The following is a 12,626-nucleotide window of genomic DNA, read 5'->3' on the forward strand; positions in this document are numbered from 1 at the left end:
TTACTCTCTTATTGTTTGCATTCAGCGTGTAATGAATGAGCAAACGGGTGAGTGGCTTCACACTCAGCATATGCATGAAAGTGTCAGTTGTACAGAAATGCCTCTGACGCGTATGTTTTCTCCTGCACCTCATGAATTCATTCCGTTTTCTGTCCTTTTTTTGCCAGTCGGTTCTAAAGATGCAGCGCGAACAAAGAAACGCTTTGCTTTAAAAAGCATCCTGTCAGGTGTAATGTCACCTCGCTGAAATGTATTCAATAAAAATTCACAATCGTATAGCTCAACTTACTCTCTCTCGCATGGATGCTGGGATGCTATTCTAGTCAATCGTTTACGAAAGCGCCAAACGGGGCCTTCCCTATTACCCCACAAATTGGTTTTCTGCCAAGAGATGGGAATTGAATTGCCACCACCAAAATCCTGTATTTCGCACCCGAGAGATACAGAGGCGATTATTTGCTGGATTTGCCCAGTCCTCTTCTGTGAGTCATTCTTGATTTAGACTCTAATCAGTCCTTCATGCTGTGATCCCATTGAGTGGATTCCACCAGCGTGACGATAACAAAGCTGCATTGCCCTACATTAGACCAGTAATGACCTCACACTTCACCAGCGCTTGTTTTCACAATGGCTACAAGGTGAAGATGAATGCTGCAGGCTGAAGTTTCACTGCAAAGTCTGGAAGAGGTGGTGGAGTAAAGTCCGCTTGGAATCAGAATTGACAATGTTTATTTTGCTGGTGCTCAAATTAATCAGTGCAAGTTAATCCACTGGAAATAACAAAACTGTTTTGACTGTCTGATCATGTGCTTCCTCTTTGGAATGGCAGTTCCTTTCTGATAATGTCAGTTTGATAGAAAAATGTTAATTAACAGCCGTAATTTGTGGTTCATATGGTGTTTTCTGTTCATTTACGGTTGTGAATTGCATAATGGTAGTTTTAACTCTTCTCTGTCGATGTTTGATGTTGACTGCAAATCAATGAAAGTGACTTTTATTGGCATTTTAGTAGTTTAAGACAAGATATTATTTAAGAAATAACCTATAAAGAGTTAAGTTTGTAAAATAACAGGAAAAAGTACTGGCAGTTTGTTAACAGGTTTTTGTACTGTAATTTACAACTCAAACACAGACCATATATCACTTCAAACTATTAAAAATGCAGCAAAGTCTGGAAGAAGTGGTGGAGTAAAGTCTGCGTGGCTCAATTTAATCAGTGCATGTTAATCCACTGAAAAAACAAAACAGTTTTGACTGTCTGACCATGTGCTTCCTCTCTGGAGTTCCTTTTGTGATGATGTCAGTTTGACACACTGTAGAAAATATCTGTTAATTAACAGCCGCAATTTGTAGTTCACGTGGTGTTTTCTGTTTATTCACAGTTGTGAATTGCATTATGGGAGTATTAGCTCTTACCTGTCGGCGTTTGATGTTGAGAATTCGACACTGCAAAGCAATAAAAGTGACTTATTAGCATTTTAGTAGTTTGAGACAAGATATTGTTCAAGGAATAATAAAGAGAGACAATTAGGTCTGTAAGATAACAGGAAAAAGTAGTGGTGTCACGATCACCAGCGATCTAATCCTTGCAGATGGTGAACTACACATCTGTCACTGAACTAAACTACAAATACCATCATGCACCTCACACACACCAGTTCCTGATTTCCCCTTATTACACACACACAGCTGGTAACTCATCATGGAGTGATTACCTGGACTTTATATTCACCTCTCACACACACACACACACACACACACACGTTGCTGGTCTTGTTAACCTGTAGTATTACAAAGCGTTTTCCTGGTTTTTTCCTTTTTCTGTGTTGCGATCCTTTTTCTTGTTAATGTTTTTTTTGCCACCTGTTTCTGACGACGCTTCTGGATTACCTTTATGATTCTGTTTGTACCTGTTTGACTGTTGCCTGCCTGACCATTCTCTCTTTAATAAACTGCATGTGGGTCCTCATCTCCATTGTCCAGCATTCCTATGTTACAAATGGCAGTTTGTTATCATGTTTTGTACCGTAATTTACAATTAAAATACAGACTATATGTCACTTCAGACTTCAGACAGGAAAGATTAAGGTCCCATAATGCAATTCAAAAACATTAAAGTTAAAAATAAGTTACAGTGCAGCTTGGGTAAAATATATTTAGCCACATCTTTTTAACCTTTTAGTTTGCTGTGAGTGAAAACCCGGCCTCCTACTCTATATTGCATTTCAGTTGGAATTACGTCAAATACTCAGCAACTTCCAGTTCACACTGACTTTAAGACGAGATAAGACTAATAAAAGTGTATGTCTGTGGGAAACACTGCTGATAAAAACACTCTATAGTGGCATTTTCCCCAATACATTTCCGCTAATAGATATTTATTCCATGGTCTGTTGAAACTCTTGATTCTGATTGGCTGGAAGGTGTGCAATAAAATCGTTAGTTCCAGTCAGTTTTGATCACCATTTGAAGTAAATGCGCTTCCCTCCATTAGTAGTAACCATAGCAACCCAGTGACAGTTGCCAGAGCTTCATTTAAGCTCGCGCTAGATTGTTAAGACATCACTAAAAGGTTAAACAAATTTTATTGACGTCTCTGTATTTGAGAAACAGATTGAGTGATTATATGAGACGAGAGATGTTCTATCATGTTTATTAGGGTAGTAAAGAGGAAGGAATTATCACATTGATTTGCTCCAGGACTGAGGCATCTATATAGCTGTCATGCCACATCAGAGAGCATTAAAACTAGGGATGTCCCGATCAGGTTTTTTTGCCTTCGAGTCCGAGTCATTTGATTTTGAGTATCTAACGATACTGAAACCCAATTCGATACTTCTATAATACATAAAATAAAATAAAAAAACATGAATGCAGCAATTTGAATGATTAATAAACATGAAAGTCACCATCATTTATAATTAATGTTGCAAGGGTGTTGAGAATCTGATCTTTTAATGATTAATCGTGCAGCTTACACTGAATGCATTAACGCAGGCTAAACAAGTAGTGACAGAAAACACCCTTAATAACCTACCACAAATTTTCCGTCCTCAATATATTTTACAGGAAAGCCTAAATGCCGAATGACGTGAGAGGCGGTCTCTCTGTGATCATTACAAATTTAGGATTAAAGTACAAGTACAAAAAAAAAGGATCAATCCGCGGATCACGTGTGTTCCGAACCGTGGGTTGTGATCCATACAAATCACGGATCAACCGTGATCCATTACACTCCTAAAACCGACATATCAACCATTCGATAGAGGTTTATATTTTAGAAATTATGGGATGTGTTAAAAAAGTGCATGGAGTGTGTTAACTAGCGACATTAGGAGTTAAGAAATGCAGTCCAATTGTTTTTATTGGTGGGGCAGTTAAAGGGTAAAATGGTCTTTTAAAAAATAAAAAGAACTGCTTTAATTCTAGCCAAATTAAAATAAATAAGACTTTCTTTAGAGGAAAAAATATTATCGGAAATACTGTGAAAAATTCCCTGCTCTGTTAAACATAATTTGGGAAATATTTAAAAAAAAAAAAAATCACAGGAGGTTGATAATAATGTTGACTTCAACTGTATATGACAGTAATGCGATTTTTAAAATGCTCTAAATGCTGCTTTAGCATTTTTATATATTTATATAATTCGTATTTTTATATAATTTTTTTTAGAATCTACTAAATTAATAATCTGATATATGCTTATTGATTTCAAGATAATGCCCACTCATGATCAGCTCCCCAAAAATGGACGTCAATAAACGTCCTGAAATGGGGGTCTTTCTCTGCTCCGCTTTCCACAAAAGGGCACACAATCTGACAGTTTACAACCATTTTCCTCGCTCAATTGCAAATGTACCCCCGTTTTATCTATTGGTGGCTATTTTCAGAAAAGCTGAACTCTGAGTTATGACCCATTTAGTCTCTCCTTCCTCTCTCCCCCACGGAGAACAGCAGAGCGTCAAGCTGGCATGACATTTCTTGCCTCTTTTTTTTGCCCTTGATAATAGCAGAAACAGCAGATGTTCTTTCCAAATAGCGGGATCTATTGGGTGAGAATCTCAAGCATTTTGGCGCTTTTCAATTTTCTACTGAAACAATACTTCGCCCTTTTAAAAAACACACACAATGGCTGTAACCTCAAGTCAGGACCTGAGTTTGTATGCTCTTTTGATCCATATGGCAGTGCTCTTGATTTTCTGTCATCTCTCGGTATAGCTCCTGACAACCACTACAGCATTACTTTCACCTTCAAATTGCAGTGAAAACTGTTGTAAGTCAAGACTCTAAAGCAACACTCTGTCCTGATTAAACTGACATCAGAAACACTACTGTAAACGCCATTCATTTCAGTGTGTTTTGAGCACGTTCTCTGGTAATTTGATGAAGTGACTGCATTTTCTTTGAACTATTGAGCTGCTGAAATCTTGCATTTACACTGTAAAAAGTGCTGGGTTCCACACTGTTGATTTGTGTTGAGACAACATGAAGTAATTAAGTTAAGTTAAAATGAAAAAGCCTCAAGAATTGTTGTTTCAGCTCATTTTAAAGAAGTAGTTTGAACAAACAGCAAAGTTCATTTTTGAGTGTATACATGTCAACATTGGGATGTGAAAACAATGGATACCCCTCCCCCCTCCTCTTTTGTGTTTGAATAGACTAAATAACAGAGGTGTCACTTTAAAAATGCACAGATCTATAATGAAAGCATTCAATTGCTTTGCTAATTGTTTATGCTCATTTAAGACATATTTACGTTTAAATGAAAACCCACAAAGATCGACATGTTTAGATATTATTATTATTTATATTATTATATATTATTTTACTAACTGCATCTCTGTTTAATATTTATCGTCTTTTTTATTTTTTATTTTTTTCATATTTATTTAATTTGTGTTGTCACTTTATGTACACTGGAAGCTTCTGTAGCCAAAACAAATTCCTTGTATGTGTGAAGCACATTTGGCAATAAAACTGATTCTGATTATTATTATTATCATCATTATTATTATTATTATTATTATTATTATGTGTATATGTTCAATTCAATTCAATTCACCTTTATTTGTATAGCGCTTATACAATGTAGATTGTGTCAAAGCAGCTTCACATAAAAGGTCACAGTAAATAGGAACAGTGTAGTTCAGTTTGTAGTGTTTAAGTTCAGTTCAGTTGAGCTCAGTTCAGTGTGGTTTAATAATCACTACTGAGGGTCCAAACACTGAAGAGCAAATCCAACGATGCGCACCTCTACAGATCCTGAACCATGCAAGCCAGTGGCGACAGCGGAGAGGGAAAAAAAACTTCACTAAAGGCGGAAGTGAAGAAAAAAAACCTTGAGAGAAACCAGGCTCAGTTGGACACGACCATTTTAATTTCTCCACTGGCCAAACGTCTTGTGCAGAGCTGCAGTCTCAGTGGCGGAGGCTGGAAGCTGGCCTCAGCAAAGACTTGTCTGTCTCTGGAGCGTTACAGGAAACAGTCTCATGTTCTCCACTCTTCCATGACCATCGCAGTAGTTGCTCAGGATTCGGCCAGGTCCAGGATATGGAAACCTTGGGATCATCTCGTCGTTGGTCTTGGATCGAATCAGTGACTCTGCATAGTCTGAGGGCCTCGGGAAGAGTATCCCCAGGTGGAAATGGAGAATAAAGAAAATAATTAGCGTAGCTGATGTTCACAGTGTATATCAGCAAGATGCATAACCTGTGTGGAAGCCCCCTAAGTGGTGCACTAAGTGTATGCTTTACTGAACAGATAGGTCTTTAATCTAGTTTTGAATTGGGAGAGTGTGTCTGAGCCTCGGACGTTATCGGGAAGGCTATTCCAGATTTTAGGAGCTATAAATGAGAAGGCTCGACCTCCTTTACTCGACTTTGCTATTCTAGGTACTACCAGAAGCCCTGAGTTTTGAGACCTTAAAGAGCGAGTTGGATTGTAGCGAGACAGAAGATTGGTTAGATAAGCAGGAGCTAGATTATTTAAAGCTTTATATGTAAGAAGCAATATTTTAAAATCAATACGAAACTTTACAGGCAGCCAGTGTAAGGAGGATAAAATTGGGGTGATGTGATCAAATTTTCTAGACCTGGTTAGAACTCTGGCAGCTGCATTTTGTACTAATTGAAGTTTGTTAATAGAGGATGCTGGGCATCCAGCAAACAGTGCATTACAGTAGTCCAGCCTAGAAGTCATAAAAGCATGGACTAGCTTTTCTGCATCTGAGATGGATAGCATACTTCGTAACTTAGCGATATTTCTCAGATGAAAGAAAGCAGTTTTTGTGACATGGGATATATGATTTTTAAAAGTTAAATTGCTGTCTAATATGACACCCAGATCTTTTATAGTAGAGCTAACGCTAACTTTGTATCCCTCTAATTGTAGGTCGAGTTGTGAGATCTGCTGTGTACAGGATTTAGGCCCAATAAGTAATAATTCTGTTTTGTCTGAGTTTAAGAGAAGATAATTGTTGGTCATCCAGTCTTTAACATCTTTAATACACTCAGTTAGCTTGGACAGATTAGACGTCTCGTCAGGTTTAGTTGAAATATATAATTGAGTATCATCTGCATAGCAGTGAAAGCTGATCCCATGTCTTCTAATAATGTCTCCCAGGGGTAGCATGTATATTGTAAACAGTAAAGGGCCTAAAACTGATCCTTGAGGCACCCCGTATTTTACTGGGCTGATTTGTGAAGGCTGTCCATTAATATTCACAAACTGGTAACGGTCAGATAAGTATGACTTAAACCATTGTGGGGCATGTCCCTGGACACCTGTAGACTTTAAGCGATTAATAAGGATACCATGGTCAATGGTGTCAAATGCCGCACTAAGATCGAGTAGAACTAATAGCGAGATGCATCCTTGGTCAGCAGCTAAGAGTAAATCGTTGGTTATTTTCACTAATGCAGTTTCTGTACTGTGATGAGCTCTGAAACCTGACTGAAACACTTCAAAAACATTGTTGGTCTGCAGAAAGGAGCATAATTGAGCAGAAACAACTTTTTCTAGTATTTTAGATATAAATGGAAGGTTTGAAATAGGCCTATAATTAGCTAGGTTGCTGGGTTCCAGTTGTGGTTTCTTAATAATAGGTTTAATAACAGCTAACTTGTAAGGATTTGGAACATGGCCTAAAGATAAAGAAGAGTTGATAATGTTAAGAAGAGGTTCTCCTATAACAGGTAGCAATTCTTTCAGTAACTTTGTTGGAATTGGGTCCAATATACATGTAGCTGATTTAGAGCTATTTATAATTTTGTCTAGCTCTTCCTGTTCTATGATTTTAAAGCACTGTAGGTTATTTAGATTCAGAGGCGTGTTTACTGGATCTGAAGTATAAGGCGGTGCAGAAAGTTTAATATCTCCTATATGTCTGTTCAAACATGCACCAATACCCCAGAATGTCCATTTTTACTACGCTTTAAATCACTCTGCAGCACATCTGACAGTCACATGAATTATACTTTTATAATGGCCATTATTAATTGTTAAAACTGATATTCAGCTAAAGAAAGGGTATGCTTCGTATTTTTTTAATGAAAATGAAAGGAGGCAGTGATGTTAAAGGCACCGTTTTGTTATAAATATGCATACAGTGAAGATGACAGTCATATAAACATGTTGCTACACGACGCCTAAACATTTTTGATGTCAAGTTGCTAAAATCAACATGATAATAGGCAGTTCTTCATATCATGTTTTCATTTTATTCTTCAGGAAGTGAAACAACGTAGCCAGGGTGATGTGAATGATGTTATAAAGTACAACAGTGTACTTTATAACATCATTCATATCACCCTTTAAAGATTTACCTGACGTGTCCTTGGGAGTTTGTTGTCCATATCAAACTTGCGAAGTCTGAACTTACAAGGAAAGGATGTAAGACTGAACTGTTTGTAGGCTACTTATTATTGAGGAAAAAGCCCCAATAAGATAGGCGAAAGTATGCAGCCCCGCCTCAGTTTTCAGATGTCTCCGTTTTCCCCCATCCACACTGACATGGAGCAGCAGCGTTTAAAAAAAAAAAAGTATTTTCAATACGTATTGTATTTTCAAAAAGCTCCATTTTCGGCGCTCGAAAACTCTGGCGTTGTGTGGACAAATGGCGTAACTGTAGCAAAACGTATGCGTTTTAAAACTAAAACATATTATTGTAACCAGGGCCTAAATTTGGTGGGAATGGTCGGTCGGGTAGAAAATTATTCTAAGGTCGGGGGTGAGTAAAAGCGGTTGGATACGGAATAAAACCTCCTGGAAGCCGAACTATAAAAACAGTCCAGTGCAGACCTCTACTTAAAGGAAAAACTACTAATTTTATCAGAAACAAATTACTTTAATTAAATTTTAGAGTTTGAACCAACCTTAAATTATAATTTGAGGAAAAACTACTCATTTTAGCCGGACAAAAAAACAGTAATTTTTTAAAGTTGGTTCAAAGTATAATTTTTTAAACGTGATTATTTTCCAACAAATGGTTTACTTCGAATCTGCATCCACTGATAGTGCTGAGTTTTTTTTTTAACACACACACACATTTATCTCTCACTGCATTGCAGTCTCAAATGTCACTCTCGACCCGTCATCCTGAAAAGAATATCAACAAACATAGTGTCAGTTTGACAAACCCGAGCACCAGCTGTCACCAACACATGTCCCTCACGGTCAGCTTGGCATCGCCGATAATGACACGCTTTCCTCTGACAGACAAAAAAACTCTCATTTTAACTCATGTCAGGGCCTGTCATTTGTTCGCCTGTTTCAGAAAGTGATGCACACAAGACAGACATCATCACAGTAATTATTGCTCCCACTAGAATCCTGCTTTTTTGGTTATAATTATAGTGACAGATTGAATAGCAAGATGTTGGTTTTATAATTATACAGTAGTCACAGTTCTTGTAAGAGTGATAACATTTGTGGTGATACAACACATATACAATGCATACGCTTGTTGCATAGGGCTGTGATCGACACTGTTAGCTCATTTGATGTGTAAATGATCTGTGAAATGTGCTATAATTCAGGCTGGTGTTGTAAAAACCTTGGTGTTTTTATTAATTTGTTCATTTGTTTGTTTATATTTGTTTATTTGTTTATTTTATTTATTTGATTATATATTTGTTTGTACATTTTGTTTTCATTCATTTGTTTATTTGTTTATATATATATATATATATATATATATATATATATATATATATATATATATATATATATATATATATATATATATATATATATATGTTTGTTTGTTTATTTTATTATTTCTTTATATATTTGTTTGTTCATTTTGTTAATTAATTTGTTTATTTATTTACATTTATTTGTTTGCTTGTTCATTTTGTTTTTATTCCTTTGTAATTAGTTTATTTTTTATATTTATTTGTTTATTTTTATTATTTCTATATATATTTGTTTGTTTGTTCATTTTGTTTTTATTTTAGTTTTTAGTTATTTAATTTTTTATTTATTCATTAAAATGTTTATTTTTATTTAATTTGTAAATTTTATTTATTTGTTTAATTAGTTAATATATGTGTTAGCTTTTTATTTATTTATTTATTTTAGTTTTTAGTTTTTATTTATTTATATTTTTATTTATTTGTTTATTTAATTTATTTATTTGTTTATTTGTTAGTTTTTTATGTATCTATTTATTTATTTATTTTAGTTTTTGGTTTTTATTTATTCAATTATTTATTTATATATATTTGTTTATTTAATTAATTAATTTAAATTTGTTTATTTAATTAATTTATTTAATTAATTTATTTATTTGTTTGCTAATTTTTTATGTATTTATTTATTCATTTATTTTAGTTTTATTCATTAATTTATTTATTTATTTGTTTATTTAATTAATTCGTTTATTAATTTATTAGTTTACTTATTTTTCATGTATTTATTTATTTTTATTCCAGCCAAACTAAAATAAAGATGACTTTTTTTTTCCCATAGAAAAACAAATAGGAAATACTGTTAAACATGACTTGTGAACTAGTATAGTGTCTAACTATATACAGTCTTCTTCTGGGATCTTGTTACTTATAACATATAAATTCAGCAATGGTGTAATAAATTGATAAAGAACAAATTCAAAAATATATAATGTAGTAACATATGGATAGTAAGCATATTACATATATTAAGCAGCACAACCATTTTCATTATTGATAATAAGCAAATTATTTCCTGAGCAGCAAACAAATATATTATAATGATTTCCAGAGAACGGTGTGTGTTTGTTTATTTTAGTTTCATTTATGCATTTATTTTAGTTTTTATTTATTTTATGTTTTTTTTGTTTTTTGGGACGCAGTTCTCCCAGCTCCATTTAACACCTCTTTAAATCTGTTTCACAGAATTCTCCAGATTTCTCGCTAAATTGAGCGCAGTGAGTGTGAAAAGTGTGAAAGAAGTCAGATTGCGTTTGGTCCTGCTTAAGTGTGAATGTCGCGAGCTTCCTTTTTTCCCCCAGAAAATTTTCCACACGATTGACGTGTCAAACCGGCCCAGTGGCCTTATTTCACAGCAAACCGTCTGTCAGAAACCTCCATTAATATTCTCCGCTCGTCATGTGTTTCTGAAGTCTGACAGCGCAGATGAAGCTAATGACTCTCTACTTGGCTTTTTTCGCTCTTCAAACTGTCAATGAAGTCAATCACTGTTTTTCTCTCTCCATCTGGTGTCACCGCTCTGTGATCTGACACTCTTATCTGCCGTTCCTCTGATATTTCGGCTCTGTTTTGTGGTGTTGACAGGCCTCAGTCCACCAGCGGACCAGACCAAGGTGATAAAGGAGTTCAGGTATCTCTCCCAGAAGCTCTTTGTGTCCGTGTCTGTGTTTGCTGGACTCGGGATCCTGCTGGGCATCGTTTGCCTCTCATTCAATATTTACAACAGCAGCATCAGGTCAGTGTAATCACATCAAGACAAATGCATATATACAGTTGGAGTCAGAATTAGAACTAGAAAGGAAAGTTTTGGGCACTTTATATATCAGAAGAAAATTGGATTTTTCATTATTTTATGAGTCCTTTTCAGTTCCAACAGTGTATTTGAGCTCATATCAGAAGCTTGTCTTTTAGGTGTTGCTTTCCTCATCTGACAGGTACATCCAGAACTCTCAGCCGTATCTGAACAACATGACGGCGGTGGGTTGTGTTCTGGCTCTGGCCGCAGTCTTTCCTCTGGGCATCGATGGCCTCCACGTCCGTAGATCCCAGTTCCCTGTGGTTTGCCAGGTACTGTTGGAGCCACTTTTTTTAATCGCCACTGCCTCTCATTTGTAGACATGGGATGATCACTGGTTTCAAGGTTTACAGTGGTTTGGAAAAGTCAAGGTTTTAAAATCGCAAAAATTTTCTACCATTCGTCCGCTATATGTTAATTATTTAGCTTTTTTATAACTATTTAATTGAGTTGAGTTAATTGAGTTAATTTAGTTTTTTAGGGCCGGGGTTCCCAAACTTTTTAGCCTGCGACCAGCAAAATAACAATGCCAGTTACTCACAACCACTAATATCCTCTGAGGTTGTTATAAATAAATAAACATTGCTCACAATGGCGCACACAATAGGCCCAAGTCTATTTTTCATTTAATTTCAGAAAACACCAATTGATCCTTCGCTAAGCCCCGCCCTCCTTAGTTACTGTTGCTACGCCTGTCAAGCTTTCATGCCTGGCTCGTCTATTAGTGTGTATGCGCCGGTGTCAGACATTGCCAGGTATATAATTAGTCATTTTTGGCGAACAGGTGAGATATCCGAGAAAGCCAGACAAAAAAGGACTGCAGTATGCATTACAGGGGTATATTCACCACATAATAGGTGACCGATTAGAAAATAATTTAATCGAAATTGAAGCTAGGTTAGCCTGGCCGCCTCATACGCTAACCATGAGAGATGAAATTTAAAAATAATTTAATAACAACAAATAAAACCCTGATTTCTATTTTTTTGCTAAAAAGTCTGATAGATTATTGCTGTGCAATGAAATATAGCGTTACTAACCGACGAGGAAACAACATGGACAGTGCTTCTACATAATTCATTCATAGAAAGAGCAGCCAGAAAAGCTAAATTGATGGATTTGTGTCGAATATTCGCATCATTGACCATAACAATGTACATTAACCATATTTTTCTGTATGTTTGTGTGCTCTTTATGCAGTTTCTATTCTAATCTGCAGTTAAGTGGAAGAAATAAATAAATTAAAATACAAATCAAAGTATAAATAGCAGAAGTGAACGAATAGATTTTCCCTACCAGCAAATATTAATCGGACAAATATAAAAGCAGACACTCACTCGCTATGACGTTGTCACCAATGACTAAATCACCAAAATACGGACGAAAACATCAGTGAATTGTAGCTCTGACATGGACATGAGGATTATAAATGACTGAAAAACAGCTGCGGATGAAGTATGATCGCAAGTGGTCAGATTGTGATCATATCTCGGTTTTGTTGTGTTGATATGTAATTTAAAATATTCGTAGCTTGAAACAGATGGAAATATGACTGCTATTAGTATGACTACTATGGCGAGGGTTTAAACGGAGCAGTGCTCATAATATCGAGTGAAAAAAGAAAAAGACAGCGGGGAAACATA

At 35.6% G+C, this 12,626-nt stretch overlaps 1 protein-coding gene across 1 annotated transcript in view; it reads left to right on the top strand.

The window, feature by feature from the left end:
• Positions 1-12,626, top strand: part of gabbr1a (gamma-aminobutyric acid (GABA) B receptor, 1a) — a 97,610-nt gene that overhangs the window by 61,722 nt on the left and 23,262 nt on the right. The window contains exons 16-17 of the mRNA XM_056474102.1: positions 10,773-10,923; positions 11,123-11,255. Coding sequence (XP_056330077.1) covers positions 10,773-10,923; positions 11,123-11,255 — 284 coding nt within the window. The remainder of the gene's footprint in view (positions 1-10,772; positions 10,924-11,122; positions 11,256-12,626) is intronic.

The sequence above is a fragment of the Danio aesculapii genome, chromosome 15 (genome assembly GCF_903798145.1).
Source record: "Danio aesculapii chromosome 15, fDanAes4.1, whole genome shotgun sequence".
Lineage (NCBI taxonomy): Eukaryota > Metazoa > Chordata > Actinopteri > Cypriniformes > Danionidae > Danio > Danio aesculapii.